Source organism: Diachasma alloeum, unplaced genomic scaffold, assembly GCF_001412515.2.
Source record: "Diachasma alloeum isolate Michigan unplaced genomic scaffold, Dall2.0 Dall_scaffold_01062, whole genome shotgun sequence".
In the NCBI taxonomy this organism is placed as follows: Eukaryota; Metazoa; Arthropoda; class Insecta; order Hymenoptera; family Braconidae; genus Diachasma; species Diachasma alloeum.
The window spans coordinates 361,397-376,863 of record NW_021681173.1 but is presented as its reverse complement, the minus strand read 5'-3'; the positions used below and the strand labels follow the sequence as shown (position 1 = coordinate 376,863).

The following is a 15,467-nucleotide window of genomic DNA, read 5'->3' as shown; positions in this document are numbered from 1 at the left end:
GGGGGCTTTATGATTGCGTCGTGGGTGTGAATTGGGTGAGGAGGGAACGTGAATCGAAATGAAGAAGACGAAGAATAGGATTCTTAAGACGAATGCATCGATTTCAAGATATACCCCAGTCAATATTGCAATCGTTAGGAATTTAGTCATTATTTGGTGAAAACGAAATCTTATTCTAGTCAAAATTTCATGTCATGGTCACGAATTGAGGAGAAGGAAATTCGTGAGACAACTGCATCGATTCGATGAAAACGGAAATTTTGTTCGTTGAATTTAAAGTAGAATACTTTGAATTTTCTTTTATTGAAATTGGGAAGAGAGAGAATAATGTGACGTATGCATGCTGTGTGAAGAAATAATGAGGTATGGATTGGTGGAAGTATTTATGCTGCGTTAAAATTTGAAGATTCATTCTTGAAGTTGCGAACATAACATGCACTGGGGGCTTTATGATTGCGTCGTGGGTGTGAATTGGGTGAGGAGGGAACATGAATCGAAACGGAGAAGACGGAGAAAACGGAAATCTTATTCTAGTTAAAATTTCGTGTCATGGTCACGAATTGTTTGAGAGGGGGAATGGGAATTCCCCCATTAATTTCACAAATTAAATTGGCGCAACTCCCAAACAAAAGAGCCCCTCCAAAAACAATTGCATCGATTGAAATAAAAATCCGACGAAAACAAATAATTTCCACCACTAATTAATTTAAAAAAACCATCCGTCAAAAATCTCAACAATTGCGCTGACCCGGCCTTCCTTTCCCGTCAATCAGAAGTGAGAAGCAAAAATAATTAGATCGCGAATGGAAACCCGCGCCATAATTTGGTTTTACCCCTGACCATTTGACCCAGTTCTAATTATCCTAGTTGGTGAATTTAATTAATGAGAATGGAGATGAATGTTGATGGATGGAACCCATCAAATTGTGTACTGAATCCATTGGAAGTGTCTGCTCTCGTCAGTAAAGATCGCACCGATCGATTCGTCTATATACGGCATGCGTTCAAGAGATCCTCCAAGTTCTTCGCTCCCTATACCTTCAAGTTTGTGAAGTCTTTCATTCTGACTAAAATACTTTTATATTTTAATTAGAAAAAAAAAAATTTTTATTTATTTTTAATTTTTTATTAAAAAAAATTTTTTTTTCTTTATATTTTTGTGCTATTCTATATTCTATACTCGAGTTTTTCGTTTGTTATTTCTCATTTTATAAAGTTATTCGTGCCTCTTATGTCTTTCACGCTCTCTGGCGGTCTCGCAAGCTCTTTCATGTGCGCCCTCACGTTTCGTTAGAAAATTCTATTGAATTTCTATTGAACTGTTCTATTAGTTTTTGGCCGATTCAGAAGAAGCCGATATAGAAGATCCTCTTAAAATATAATTATTATCATTATTATTATCAATTATTTTTTATTCATTTTATCTTATTATATGTCATTTTAATTCAATGAAAAGTTCATATTTTGAGATGATTTTTATTAAAAATCGTGATTTAATGGTATTCATCATCATGATTTAATAGTATTGGACGTTAATTTTTCTGTTTAATTCATTTTCTTAGATTTATTGTCATGAAAATTCTGTTGGAATTACATTACAATTTCTTGAAATTAATTGAAAAAAAAAATTGCAGCATTAATTGTTTTTTTTTTAATCTTTAAAATGAAATTTCTTTATCCAGTGATGATTCAATTTAAAAAAGTCTCAGCTATTTCTGTCGTCCTCATTGTATTATCGATCCGTTTGATTTGGATTTAATTACCCCGATGCAGGCTCGTCTCGTATAATGATGTCAATCAATGCTACATGACTGTGAGTGCTAACGGTGTAACGCTGTATACCCCCGACGAGATGGTATTCACGCCGTTATCGATGTGGAGTACAGAATATAAAAAATATCTTGGACTCGTGGAGTTGAGATTATTCCGTCTGTATCGAGTGTGGAAGGCATTCTACGTGTGGAGTAAAGCGATAAAAACAGGGAGAATGTCGAGGGCGATGAGGTTTATTGAGGAGAATTTGTTTCTCTGCGATGACGACCTCGGTGGGGCCCTTCTGAGGGTCACGGGGGTGCAGTGGGATTTTGCAGAGGCCAATTTTATGAATATTTCAGGGGGTGGGGACGTGTCTGTCTTCAAATTTGTTGAAATGCAGGTTTCTTGTTGTTTTTTGTCAACAATTCATGTCATGTACGAACATTTTTTGGAAAAAACCGAGCGAATTCGGTAGAAAATTGTATTGAAATTTTTGTTAGTTTTTTGGTTATTGGTTTTAGAAGTGTTTAGTGGAAAATATTCTATAGAAGATATCGATAGAATTCGATTTTTCTATTGAAATTTTCTATTGAAATTCCTCGGCTCTAATTTTCCAAGCTTTTTTGTTTGATTTTTTTACTGAAAAGAAGAAAAATTGAGTAAAAAAAATTTGGAAAATTCATTTCGAGGAATTTCCATAAAAAAGTTTTAATAGAATAAATTATCTACAGAAATTGAATTCTATTGATTTTTTTAAAGTTTCTTTCGGGCGTTTTTTATTGAGAAAAACTAGAATCGATCAAAAGCTAACAGATTTTTTCAATAGAAATCCGATCGAATTCGTCAGATTTTTCAACGATTTTTTTTGCGTGGCTATTTAAAATCGTTTTTAATTTCTCAAAAATTCATTTGATCTCATTCAGTTTGCAAAAATCGAGGAGATGAAGACGGAATGGAAAATCCTGAGAGGAAAATCAGTGGAGAGTGTGGTGGATGCTTGCGTGAATTCGATAGCAAACGGTGGATATCTAAATAATGAAGCTCATGAGTCTAATAGGAGGTTCGACACACCGGGGAGGGGTTATTCTAAAGTAAGCTTCATTGACGAGGCGAGGAAGAGGAATAAAATCGCTCAGTTATCACGGTAGAGGATAATTATCCAAACAATACGACGCGTATGATGAAGTTTAATAGAAAATCCTGAAGCTTCCTCTATCAAATCTATCGGAGTTCTATTGAAATAAAATAAAATGAAGTTCATTAATTCATTAATTCATTAATTTAATTCTAAATGAACTGAAATGAGATGAAATGAAATTTAATTCAGAATTAAATTTATTTTCATTCAGAAATAAATTAATGGAGTAATTTTTTGAAAGACACTTGATTGAAAAAAAATTATAGATTTTTATTTTTTTATAGAAAATTCCTGGCCATCAATTCCCCAATTTTTTTTGTTCTATTTTCATTTGGTTTCTATAATAAAATGATAGAAAAAAATATAATATACTTTATTCCCAGAATTCTAATAGAACTCTAATAGAATTAAATTGAATTTTCAGTTTAATTCACTTCTAAATTAAATAAAATGAAATGAAGTTCATTATTTAATTAATTAATTAATTAAATTGTAAATGAACTGAAATAAAAGAAAATTTAATTTAATTCAGAATTAAATTTTTCGGATCTTCAGTTTCATACGCCTGGCTGATTACATAAGTATCTTCCTGCTCCTGAAATTATTAGAAAACACTTATTCCGAGTTTTTGAAAATGCTCACAGAGCACACGAAATCCTTACCCGATGGAGAGAAATTTAAAAATAATGAAGAACTCAACGTTGCAAATGGGGACGATAAAACAGTTCAAGTATTATTCACAATCTCATTCATCCTTTTCATCTTCAGAAGTGGCATCCGCATTATTTACCCATTTTTTCAGTCTCTACACATCTCTATTGATGTGATCTTATCCAATGACGACGGCGACGTCACAGTGGATCCCAGCGTCAAAATATTCCATTTTATAATAAGTAGATTGCAAAACCATTGGGAGGGGTGTCTGAGGGAAATTCTGGAGTCTCATGCGACCGTCGCACGTTTCGAGAGTTCCGTGAGGTATTATCACTACAATTACGTCTTGATTCGAAAAAAAATCATACAAAAACCTAACGAATTCACTGGAAAATTTTATTCAATTTCTCTTGAATTTTCTGCCAGTTTTTGACGAATTTTATTGAAAAATTTCACGGCATGTCGACGCGTTTTTTTGTTTCACAGAAAATATTCTATAGAAAAAATCAATGGAATTTCTAGTTTTTTATGCAACTTATTCTATTAATATTTTCTCATTATAAATCCCTCTGCTCAAATTTTCCAAGTGTTTTTATTTCAGTAGCGAAATGGTAAAACGGTACAAGTCGATTTTGACTATTGACCAGTTTTCAATGAATATCTCGGAAACTAAGGGAGAGAACAAAATTGTTGTTATAACCTTTTTTGTAGAGCCGATTAAGTGCTACAACAAATGTAGTGACGAAAATTTCGCTATCTCCCTTAGATTCGGAAATATTCCTCAAAAACTCAACTGATTGTGAGTCAAGAGAAGAAAACAGGGAAAGAAATATGCAAAAATCATGTCGAGGATTTCCTGTTGCAAATCGAATGGGTTTTTCTGTGATTTTTTAATGATTCAACGAACAGATCTATGTCGATCGACTGGGGAGCGCTGAAATCGCGATCGAGTGACGCTCAGCGACTGTCGAATGTGGTAAAAGCCAGCCTGCCCGTTCAGAATTACAAGAAAAAATTGACAGAGCTATTGATCTTGAATACAAACGCAGTGCAGTTGTATTGCAAGCGTTTTGGTGTCATCGAGTCATTTTACAAGGAGACGAAGGCTTGCCCCGAGGACACGATGCAGAGGAACAAGTCGAGCGAAATGTTCCGGAACTGGTGTTCCGAGTTTAGAGAGAAGGAGGAAGAAATCAATGAAGTCATCGACTTTCAAACTTTGGGGATGTTCTCCCTGTTGTTGGAGAGGTTCAGGAATCAGGCGTTGTCACTTATATTCGATAGAAAAAGAGTTCTTGAGGAAGTGATACCGAAGTACGACTTCAAGATTTTTAATCGCTCTGTCGAGTATTTTTTAATAGAAGAAATTCAACAGAAAAAAAAACAGATTTCGATTTTTCTATTCAATTCATTCGTAAATTTTCTGCGCTTCTTTTTCACTGTTTTTTTATCTGATAAATAAATTTGAAGCTCATAAATTTTTACAGAAGTAATTTCGACAAAATAAGTTACAGAAAAAAATAAAATCTTTTGATTGCTCCTTCAAAATAATTTCTATTGAATATTTCTATCTAAAAATGCAGAAGAGCTGAGCATTTTTCAATGGAATTCCAACGAAAGTTAATTTTCTTTTTCGTTTTTAGACAGACTTTTTTCTTTCCTTGTAATTAGACCTCTTTTATTTTTCCAACAATGATTCGTCTATTGTCCTCAAAATAGAATTGGAAAATCCAAAGTTGACGTTCTCCTGTCCAAGATATTAGACGCCACGACTTACCTTGACACTGATCCAACAACAGCAGACAGTTTCGCGAATTACGTTGAATTCATCGACGATGCACACCTGAGGATTGATAATATGGAAGGGGATGGGGATTATATCAAAGAGTTGTATGATATCACGGAGGAATACGGAATACCGGTAGATGCCGAGGATTTCGCTAATTATTTGGTGAGGGGGACGCGCTGCATTTTTCTAACTCACGGCACATTTATTCATTCATTCATTTATTCATTTATGAAATTGGCAATTTTTTATTATTATTATTTTATTATATTGTTTATTATTATTTTATTATTATTATTATTATTTTATTATTATTATTATTTTTTTTTACTTTTATTTATTCATTCATTTATTAATTTATGAAATTGAAAATAATTTGTGTTTCCTCATTTGTTATTCCACATCATGGGAATTTCATTCAGCCATTTTTTCGCTAGATGATCAACGTTGCATTGACGAGTTTCAAAATTGCCGTCGCCGAGCGGCTCAAGAAACGCGATGAACTGATCTTGAAATTCAATGAACAAATTAGCAATGATGTCAGGAAATTGACGGATGACGTGTCGGTTATCAATGAATTAATTTCAGTAAGTGTTTGTTGTCACTGATTTGCAATAGACATGAGAAATTTCATAAAAAAGTCGCAATATATTGAATTTCTGTTGAAACTCTATTAGAATTCAATTGACAAATTGAATTTTTGTTGCAATTTATTTGTCGTTTTTAAATTGATTTTATTTATAAAATGCCTATAGATGTTGATGTTGGCATAACAATAATTCTAAAAATGTTTAAAACTGCGACGTCAAGATGGCGGGGCGCCGCCATCTTGAAGGGGATATCCGAACAAGATGGCGGCGCCCGCACCTTTCGACCACCTCGTATTTTCGAACATTTCTTAAAATTATTTATCCTCTTCAGATCACCTCGAACTCGCGTCACCCGATTCCTAGAAAATGAACGAATTTGTCAACCTATCCCTCAATTTTTGTACCCCCTTTTGCCTGAGAATTTCGAGTGTACAGTTTTCCCCCGCATTTCAGTATTTTTTCACGAGGATACGTCTATGGTTTCAATATGGGGGGTCATTTTGGAAAATGGTCCTTATGTGCAGCGCCATCTATTGGAATCCTAGAAAAATCTAGACATTTCGAGGTAATTCGAGAAGTTTCGTGAAATTTCGAAAAAATTCAAGGAGTATCTAGAAATTCCGAGGAAATTCAGGGAGTTTCTAGAAAATTCGAGGGAATTCAAGGAGTTTTTAAAAAATTCGAGAGAATTCACGGAGTTTCCAGAAAATTCGAGGGAATGCAAATAGTTTCTGGGAAATTCGAGAAAGAAGCAAAGACCGTAGACATATCCACGTACAATTACAGCTGTATCGAAGATACTGTCAAAGCCTCTTAATTTTTCTTCCCAAACAAATAAAATAGGAGCCGTGGTTGCTAGATCCCCTGAGTGACGCCTTCACTTGCCAGGAGACCCTCAAAGATTTCGCCTCCAAGCTCCAAGAATACTCGAAAATAGTCGATAAATATCAGGCCTACCAGAAGTCCTTCGACCTGGAGACAATAAGACTAGAAATTCTCGATCACGTGAGAAACGAAATTCACCTTCGAGATTTATTATGGGAGTGCATGACCTCCTGGGGGGAGAGTACCCGCCTCTGGTACGAGTGCGACTTCGGCAGTTTGAACACCGAAGAAATGGCGAGTGCGACCGAAGAGCACTTCAAGAATGTTGGGGAGCTGGAGACAGGTCTGGGGCGAAGGCCCATCGTTCTAGAGTTGAAGGAGAAGGTCGAGTACATCCGCGAGAGATTACCGACAATTATCTCCTTGCGGAACAAACATTTGAGGAGACGCCACTGGCTGGAGATTGAAGCTATATTGAACTTCAAGTTCAGACCGGATACCAGAATCAACCTGACGTTGATGGAGGGTCTGGGGGCCTTCACTCATGCTCAGGAATTCATGAATATTTCGGATAGAGCAACTGCAGAGGCTAATCAGGAGGCTATTCTCAATAGAATTGATGATGCCTAGGGATGTGATGGAGCTTTTATGGAAATGTAATCACTGTTCTAAAGACACAAAAAAATCTATGGGAATTCTATTAAAATTTTACGGAAAATTATTTTTTTTTCGTATAAAAAATTAATAAATATCGATTTTTCTGCATAATAATGGAGAATTGGGATTTATTGGTTTTTTTCAGCAAGAATTCTTGTACGCGATTTTTTTCTTGAACTTCGTGATTAAAAATGGGGAAAATATAGCAGAAAAAAACTAATTAATTCTATAATTAAAGGGATTGATCAATGATTCACAATTATTCATCAATTTTTCACTCACTCATCTTTAAAATTGATTTTTTTAGATTCATTATTAATTTCTATGAGGCATTTTCATGATTTAAATGAAGTGTAGTCAAAGTAATTGTTATCAAACATTTATTGCAACACAAAAGTCTTCGAATGAAATAATAAATCATCTCACCCCAATAGAACTCCAAAAATTATAAATACATACATAGCTATGTATAAACGTTTCTGTGTATTTACAAAGGCACCGGTACTTAAGTCTTAAGTAATATGACAAGAAAAATTATATTTGAACACATGACGAAATAATGAAGAAGCGAAACCCAGTCTGCAGCGTTTCCTTCGTCCCTGAAAAGCACTAAGCCCATTTTTTGCAATGCCCATGGATTAAATCCATCAATAAATCCTCTACGTAGTGTTTAGTGATGTCAGTGCTGCGAGAAAGCATGGAAAATGAACAAATGGTTGATACAAAAATCGCGATGTAACGAGTAACTTCGTGAATCGCCGAATCAAGATAATTCTCGCCGTTTTCTGTCGACGTTCATGGCGTGATAGTGATAATCTGTTTCATCAATGGTCCACATTATCAGCATGTAAACAGTGATTATCGATGCCATGAGAAATCTGTCAATTCTGGAAATACAGAAAAATTATTGTAAAGCTATTCCAGATATTTTAGTTAATGAAATCATTCAAGTACTATTTTATTTAATATTATTCATTAATAATACTTACTATTTACTAATATACTATTTATATACAACTATTAATAAATAGTTAATAATAATTTTATCCTTTGGAATCAACCTTTGATGATTCCAAAGTAATAAATAGTATCACAAATAGCTCAATCAGTAATTCAAATAATATTTTAATGAATTCTTTTGAAAACTAACTAAATATATGAGAGAAAACTAAATAATTTTTTATTCTGCTACAAAACTCATTCTGTTTCATTTTCTCTGCAATAATTCATGACTTTTTCCATTTCCCTCATTTCATTAAATTTATCCTAACGAGTTGATGCAGAAAACATGTGAATAAATCATGAAAAAAGTTGAAAACTCACGTCATGAGAGGATGAACCCAGAGAATAATGAGAAAAGCAGTGAAGCTGGGGTGTCTCATGTGGAGAAGATACCGTTGATATTCCCTGGACTTTGTTGACATTGGACAAGGCCTGTTTGACATTTTGTACCAGACTTGCTTGAGCCCCGTCAGCTCGGAAATATCGAGCATAACGCATCCACTGTATATGACGAACCAGGCCAGCAGGTGAAATCCGGAGAATATGAGCCACAATTTGTTGCTGGCAGATGTGTCGATGTGCCATAACGAGATCGATGATATCAACTCCCAATTCGTCATTATCAAGTGCAAGGCAGCAGCACTCGCTGCGTTGTATACACTTCTCTCTAGTTCTACTATACGCAGTTTCTCGTAGAACTGTTTGACAGTTTGGCTCGCCATGAACGAGTGCTGGAGCATGAATACACTCAGGAGGGAGGTGTTTATCGTGAGTTTCCAGAGGCTTGTGAGGTACACATCATCATCTGGCAGCAAAATGTTGGAGTTATAAATCATATATTAGAGTTGGAGTTATAAATCATATATTAGAGTTGAAAAAAGTGGGGCTCTGATGGCATTCTTTTGCATTTTTACTGAAATTTAAGCGATTTTCTGTAATTCAAAAACAAAAAAAATTTATAGAAGAACCCAGCGAATTTGGTAGAACTCTCTATTGAATTTATTATTATTTATACTAGGTTTTGCACTCTAGTGAAGAATTCCAAAGCTTTACTGCGGATTTACGGAAACAATCAATAGATTTTCATCTTCAGGTAAAATTCCTCGCCCTGAGCCAGGGAATTTCTATAAAAAATCATCATCTGGTAGATGAAAAATATTTAATTCAATTTATTCTCTTTGATGTTATTTCATCTTAATTTCACATAATCTAATTTCGGGCTATTATCACATTTTTTGTAGCAAAATAATGGAATTATAAATCTGGATGTTAGAGTTGAAAAAAAAATCAGGTTGTGATGGAATTCTTTTGAATTCTTACTGAAATTTAAGGGATTTTCAGCAATTCAAAAACAAAAAAAATTTATAGAAGAACCCAGCGAATTTGGTAGAACTCTCTATTGAATTTATTATTATTTATACTAGGTTTTGGTCGACTCTAGTGAAGAATTCCAAAGCTTTACTGCGGATTTACGGAAACAATCAATAGATTTTCATCTTCAGGTAAAAGTCCTCGCCCTGAGCCAGAGAATTTCTATAAAAAATCATCATCTAGTAGATGAAAAATATTTAATTCAATTTATTTTCTTTGATGCTATTTCAACTTAATTTCACATAATCTAATTTCGGGCTATTATCACATTTTTAGTACCAAAAATAATGGAATTATAAATCTGGATGTTAGAGTTGAAAAAAAATCAGGCTGTGATGGAATTCTTTTGCATTTTTATTGAAATTCAATGAATTTTCAATAATTCAAGCACGAAAAAATTTCATACATAAATCCATAATTTTTTCCACTCAATTTTTCTTTTTTTAGCAAAAAAGTTAAGTAAAAAACAAAAAAATTCAGTCAGAGAATTTCTATAGCAAATATCTCAATAGTTTCTCTACAAGTTGTTCCTCTGCCGAATATTTTCCATCGAAAACAATATTTGCAAAAAAACTATAAAAAATAATAATTACCTGCGGCGGACTTTTTAACGATAATGCTCTTATCGTAACTCTGGGAAGACGTGAAGTACATGAAATTATAGAGCACGTGAAACGTGAAGAAGAAGCTGATGGAGCTCGTCAACAAACCGACAACACTCGACCCCATATTTGCAAAGAGCTCTCCAAGGTATCCAAAGTGAATTACAATCATTCATTGGGGACGAGTGATCACTTATTGGTCATCTCTGACGTATTCCTGAGGTGCAGGAGGGGCTGAATCCATCTTCACCGCGTGAATTACGAGATTTTTGTTATGTAAATAAAGAAGAAAACAGGATAAAGCCGACAAGTTGTGTCAAGACGACTGACTTCACTTGAAAGTCAACCCGAGCAACTTCAGGGCTCAGGGGGGCAGGGGGGAATGAATAATCTGACGTTGCACGCCTGCCGCCTGAAGTTGCCTGCAAGCCCCCACATGTATTGAAAGAGGACAGAGACGTTTTGATTTTTTGATGCACATGGTCGAGATGGAATCGGCCTCAAGTGATTCTAATTCCAATAAGGATGAAAATCCAAAGAAAATTCGGAAAATGGGGGCATCAGTGCTGGATAGTTTCACAAAATTAACTTCTGAGGATGAGCGCACCAGGCTGGATGGGGGAACAACATTGTTGAGACATTTGTCGCAGTTGAGGAGTGTAAGTACTCAGTCTTAACCTCTAACACTCGACATTCGTTAAAGTTAAACAGTTTTATTAATTTGGAAAAATTCAGGGAGCAAAGTATTCGAGACTAGAGTCAAACTTTCGTTGATGTCGAGTGTTTATTGTAAATGCCTCTTGATTGCTGCAATAATTTTTTTAGTAATTAAAGTAGAGGAGGAAGATTTGTTTTAGAGAATGAGACACTCGAGATATTTTTTCTGTTTTAAAATAGCCAATACGTGGCCTTTTTGTGAAAATCTATGCAACGTTGCTGTTCGATTTTTAATAGTTTTTTTGGTGGAAAAGGTCGATCGATTTTGATTTCCCTCGAGATTTTTTCTGCAGAAATTTTTTGGCTTTGGGGTGGGCGACGTAAAATGGACACTTGAGTTTTTTTTTTAATGCCAATGGTTGAATTGTTGATGCAATAGAATAATTTTTATCATTGAAAATTGATAAATTAGTACAGAACCCAAAAAAACGTTTTCAGTCCTAAAAATTTCACGCCATCAATTCACTAAAATTCCCCTCAGGACGCCCCAGACAGCAAAGAGCTGGACTACTCCCGCCGTCGTCTGATCCGTGGTCTAGGAGCCTCTCGCCCCTCTTCCAAGAAGGGATTCTACACGACACTAACAGCCTACCTCCGGCTGCACCCAGAAACCCCCCTAGCGCCCCTGATCGAGACAATGGAAGTGGAGCTAAAGTCCTCAGGGCACAACCCCAAGAGTGAGAACGCCGACATCTTCATGGGCAGAATTCTCTTCTGCGGCTCCCTGATCCGTTCAAACCTCCTGCAGTCATCCCCCCCAGACCTCCAACAGAAGATAACAGAGATCCTCCTCGAGGCCGGAGGTAAGCGCAGCTACCTCTCCTTCAGCGCCTCGTCCTTCCTAATCGACTTCCTCCACCAGTTGACCCCGAAATCCCTGAAGCTGAGTATCTGGCCGATCCTCGAGCGCGAGCTGGGCAAGCCCTGGTCGGGGCAGACCCTGGACACCCTCCACACCCTCCTGACAATGTCAGTGAAGTTCCCGACCCTCGTGACCAAGAGATTCCTCAAAGAGCACCTGGGCACAGACACGATAATCACCGAGCAGTCCCTGGAGCACCAGCTGAAGCTGCTAACCGACATCCCCAGGATAATCTACTGCCGCCACCCCCTGTACCCCATCTTCTGCGAGCACCTGGTGACCTCCAACTACCTCATCCCCTTCTGGACAGGCCTGGACCAGCGCTTCGTCAAGCCCTCGAGGAGCATCGAGCACCTGTCCCTGGAGATCCTCAACCTCATCACCACGAGCATCAAAGACAAAAGCCTCCTGCCCTCGCTGCTCACCCCGAACTTCCTCCAGCACATGCTCAAGAGATTCACCAGCAACAAGAGGAATAAGCACGACGAGGTGGCCAACGCCTTCAGGCAATTCCTGACCCACCTTGTGACACAGCTAAAGGACAAGGACTTGAAGCCAAAGGTGGCCATATCAGTCCTCAAGAGGCTGGTGCTGCACCCTGGGGACCTGATGATCGAGAAGATCACAGGGACAAAAATCCTCCAGATGATAACGGCGAATCTGGAGACGAACGGGGTCAAGAAACTCTCGAAATTCTACAACGAAATTGCGTCCAACTCAGTGAGGAAGAGGATCGGAGAGAGGGAGGAGTCCTGGACGAATGCTGAGAGGACGTACGTGGGGCAGTTGCTGAGTAAACTCCTGGGACACCCTGCTGTCGCCTCGGAGCAGGCGTGGAGGCTGGAGCAACTCAAGCTTCTGTTCACCCTGGGCCTGTGCGAGGGCTCCAACGTGGGGGTCGAGGTCGCCCCCCTCTTCAAGGAGAGCTTCTATCGAGCCCTGGACCACAAGCTCCCAAAGCTCGACGACTTGAGGTCAGTGCTAACAGAACTGATAACTGATCTTGACAGAGAGATCTTCGAGGAGAAGACGAGGAGCTTGAGGACGCCGTTGCCAGAGGGCGCCGTCGACGCCTGGAAGAGGATGATCGCGTTCATAAATAAACCCGAGAAGTCCTTCAAGAACAAACACGCTGTGCTCATCTTCTACACAATGGACTTGAACATGGGGCTCCAGTTGTTCTCAAACCCTGAGATGGCGATCTCCTCGATAAACGAGATCCACAGCTGTGGGGATCGACTGAAGTCCTCGAAGTCCCCCAGGAAACCCAAACAAAAAAGAGAAGAAGAGGAAGAGGAGGAGGAGCCAGAGTGGGTGGAGGTCATAGTGGATTTACTGCTGTCGTTGCTCTCCAGGAACAGCCACCTGTTGAGGTCTTTGGTCCGCTGTGTCTTCCCTCACGTGTGTCCCCTGTTGACGTCGACGTCTGTCCACCAGATCCTGGCGGCGCTGGACCCCAAGGACGACAAGGGGCCCCTGGGGGAGGGCCCGGAGGACTCGTCGGACGAGGAGTCAGAGGGCTCAGACGACAAATCAGATGACGAAGAGGAGGAAGAGGAGTCAGAGTCTTCTGACGAGGAGGACCCCGAGGAGGACGAGACCATCACCGATAAATTGAGGCTAGCAGTGAGACAAGCCCTTGGCGACGCCTCAGCCCAGACTGACGACGAGGACATCGACATCGACGAGATCGACGAGGAGGAGGGCAAGAGGCTGGACGAGTCCCTGGCAGCTGCCTTCAGGATCCTCAAGGAGAGTCGTTCCACCAAGAGCAAGAAGCAGGGCAAATCCGCCGAGGCACTGACACACTTCAGGGTTCGAGTGATGGACCTTCTGGAGATCTACCTCGACTCTGAACCCTCGATGGCACTCGCTCTGGACATGCTGGTCCCCCTCTTCGCTCTGTTGGAGTTTTGCATCAAGGACAGCCACCAGAAGCCTCTGGAGAACAGGGTGAGGTCCTGCCTGAAGAAGCTGTCAGCTGTCAAGAGGTTCAGAGACACTGAGGGGGTCGACGAGCAGCTGATCACCGACCTGGGGAGGGTGCTCGTGGAGAAGGGCGAGAGGTCGACCCTCATCTGCCAGGAGATGGGGGACAAACTGGCTGAATGCTGCACCTTTCTGATAAGATGTGTTCAGCAGGCCAATCTGGGGCCCAGCACTTTGGTTGATATTTATGGGAAGAATCTGACAGCCTTCTTCAAGAAGAGGGACTGCATTCTGCCTGCAAGCTTGTTCAAAAATGCTCTGCAGTTGAACTGGGAGGGGAATTGGAAGCTGGTGCCTCTGATCGTCGATTACGCCTTCGATGGGAGCATCAGGTCGTTCAGGAGGGGACAGGCCCTGGAGTTCTTGACGACTTTCTACAGGAATCACAGGCTAATTACGAGGGACAGTGGGGGGGTTAAGGAGGAGGTGGAGAGGACATTGGCGAGGAATTGCTTGGGGCTGTTCCAGGAGCTTGGGGGGAGGGCTAATGGGGATGGGAGGAAGGAGGTCAGGCAGAAGTTCGTGGGGGCTCTCTGGAAGCTGCTGCATGCGGTTTATTCGCAGCAGGCGGAGGGGGTCTGGGATTGGGGGAGGGTCGGGGAGGCCATGGCCCTGTACAGGGGGGGAGTTTCCTTGTCCAAGGACGCCAAGACTGCTTATAATCGGTTAGCTGCACTCATTGGGGCGCCTAATGTTCAGAGCAACGAGGGGACGAAGAGGAAGAGGAAGGCGGAGGTGGAGGTGAATGGGGTGCACAGGGAATCTGACGATGAGAGGGTCGAGGGGGAGTCCTCAGACAGCGGGCAGGAGGAGAAGACGACCAAGAAGTCGAGGAAGGAGGTCAAGAAGAAGCTGAAGAACCTCAGTAAGAAGAAGGACAAACAGAAGTTGAAGAAGGAGGCGAGGGAGCTGAGGGCCAAGGCCATGGGGGAGGGACTCGATGCAGTGGATTTCAGCTCTGTGGTGCTCAATGGAGGGAACGAGGGGATGGAGAATGGCGTCGAGGAGCTTGGAGAGGTCACCAAGGGGCTGGGGAGGAAGAGGAGTGGCAGTGGCGACGAAACCCCTGGGAAATCGAAAAAGAAAAGAGGAGTCAAATAAACGGGGGCTAGGAATTATCATTGTTATTTTTATATATTGTGTATGCAGATTGATACCGCAATTGTGAGGGGTAATTACGAGCTGTTACTACTTTGTGTGGATAATCAGGAGTGAAATGACAGAACGTGTTTAGCAAGAACAGAAATTTTTTGAGGAAACTTTAGAGATAATTGCACGTTTTATCATTTCATTGCTGAAATTAATCAGTTCCGTTTGTAAATAAAATCGGAAAATGGAAACTTGATATTTTGAGGAATAAAAAGTTGCGCAAAAAATTGGCCTTCGCATTTCGCTCGATTTATTTTCCGATTGATTGCAACAATTTTTTTTTTATTCATTTTCAAAATGATGAAATTGTTGAAAAATAGAGTTTATCGCTAATGTTTTAAATTGACTATTTCCCTCTTATTTTCGTAAT

The 15,467-nt window shown here is 39.4% G+C and overlaps 3 protein-coding genes across 3 annotated transcripts; 2 read left to right on the top strand and 1 right to left on the bottom strand.

Moving 5' to 3' along the window:
- The first annotated feature begins 889 nt into the window (after window positions 1–889).
- LOC107045721 (dynein heavy chain 6, axonemal-like) lies at window positions 890–7,378 on the top strand. The gene is made up of 8 exons (XM_015268060.1): window positions 890–1,044; window positions 1,774–2,155; window positions 2,679–2,899; window positions 3,449–3,871; window positions 4,457–4,861; window positions 5,267–5,498; window positions 5,771–5,920; window positions 6,767–7,378. The coding sequence occupies exons 1-8, from the start codon at window positions 890–892 to the stop codon at window positions 7,376–7,378; spliced, it is 2,580 nt and encodes an 859-aa protein (XP_015123546.1).
- Window positions 7,379–7,768: 390 nt separating this feature from the next.
- On the bottom strand, window positions 7,769–10,726 carry LOC107045719 (nurim homolog). The gene is made up of 3 exons (XM_015268058.2): window positions 10,372–10,726; window positions 8,729–9,212; window positions 7,769–8,292 (listed from the first exon to the last, which is right to left on the bottom strand). The coding sequence occupies exons 1-3, from the start codon at window positions 10,550–10,552 to the stop codon at window positions 8,169–8,171; spliced, it is 789 nt and encodes a 262-aa protein (XP_015123544.1). The 5' UTR covers window positions 10,553–10,726; the 3' UTR covers window positions 7,769–8,168.
- Window positions 10,727–10,828: 102 nt separating this feature from the next.
- LOC114841603 (myb-binding protein 1A) lies at window positions 10,829–15,326 on the top strand. Its single transcript, XM_029126651.1, has 2 exons — window positions 10,829–11,039; window positions 11,579–15,326. Exons 1-2 carry the CDS (start codon window positions 10,854–10,856, stop codon window positions 15,047–15,049), a joined length of 3,657 nt encoding a protein of 1,218 aa, XP_028982484.1. The 5' UTR covers window positions 10,829–10,853; the 3' UTR covers window positions 15,050–15,326.
- The last annotated feature ends 141 nt before the right edge of the window (window positions 15,327–15,467 follow it).

Bases quoted from the DNA above. Each gene is read 5' to 3' on its own strand.
- LOC107045721 (XM_015268060.1), top strand. From the start codon at position 890: ATGGAGATGAATGTTGATGGATGGAACCCATCAAATTGTGTACTGAAT. The intron at 1,045-1,773 runs GTTTGTGAAGTC...ACCCCGATGCAG, and splicing joins TTCGCTCCCTATACCTTCAA to GCTCGTCTCGTATAATGATG. The intron at 2,156-2,678 runs GTTTCTTGTTGT...GATCTCATTCAG, and splicing joins TCAAATTTGTTGAAATGCAG to TTTGCAAAAATCGAGGAGAT.
- LOC114841603 (XM_029126651.1), top strand. From the start codon at position 10,854: ATGCACATGGTCGAGATGGAATCGGCCTCAAGTGATTCTAATTCCAAT. The intron at 11,040-11,578 runs GTAAGTACTCAG...AATTCCCCTCAG, and splicing joins ATTTGTCGCAGTTGAGGAGT to GACGCCCCAGACAGCAAAGA.
- LOC107045719 (XM_015268058.2), bottom strand. From the start codon at position 10,552: ATGATTGTAATTCACTTTGGATACCTTGGAGAGCTCTTTGCAAATATG. The intron at 9,213-10,371 runs GTAATTATTATT...TTTTGCTGCCAG, and splicing joins CGTTAAAAAGTCCGCCGCAG to ATGATGATGTGTACCTCACA. The intron at 8,293-8,728 runs GTGAGTTTTCAA...CTGTATTTCCAG, and splicing joins TGGGTTCATCCTCTCATGAC to AATTGACAGATTTCTCATGG.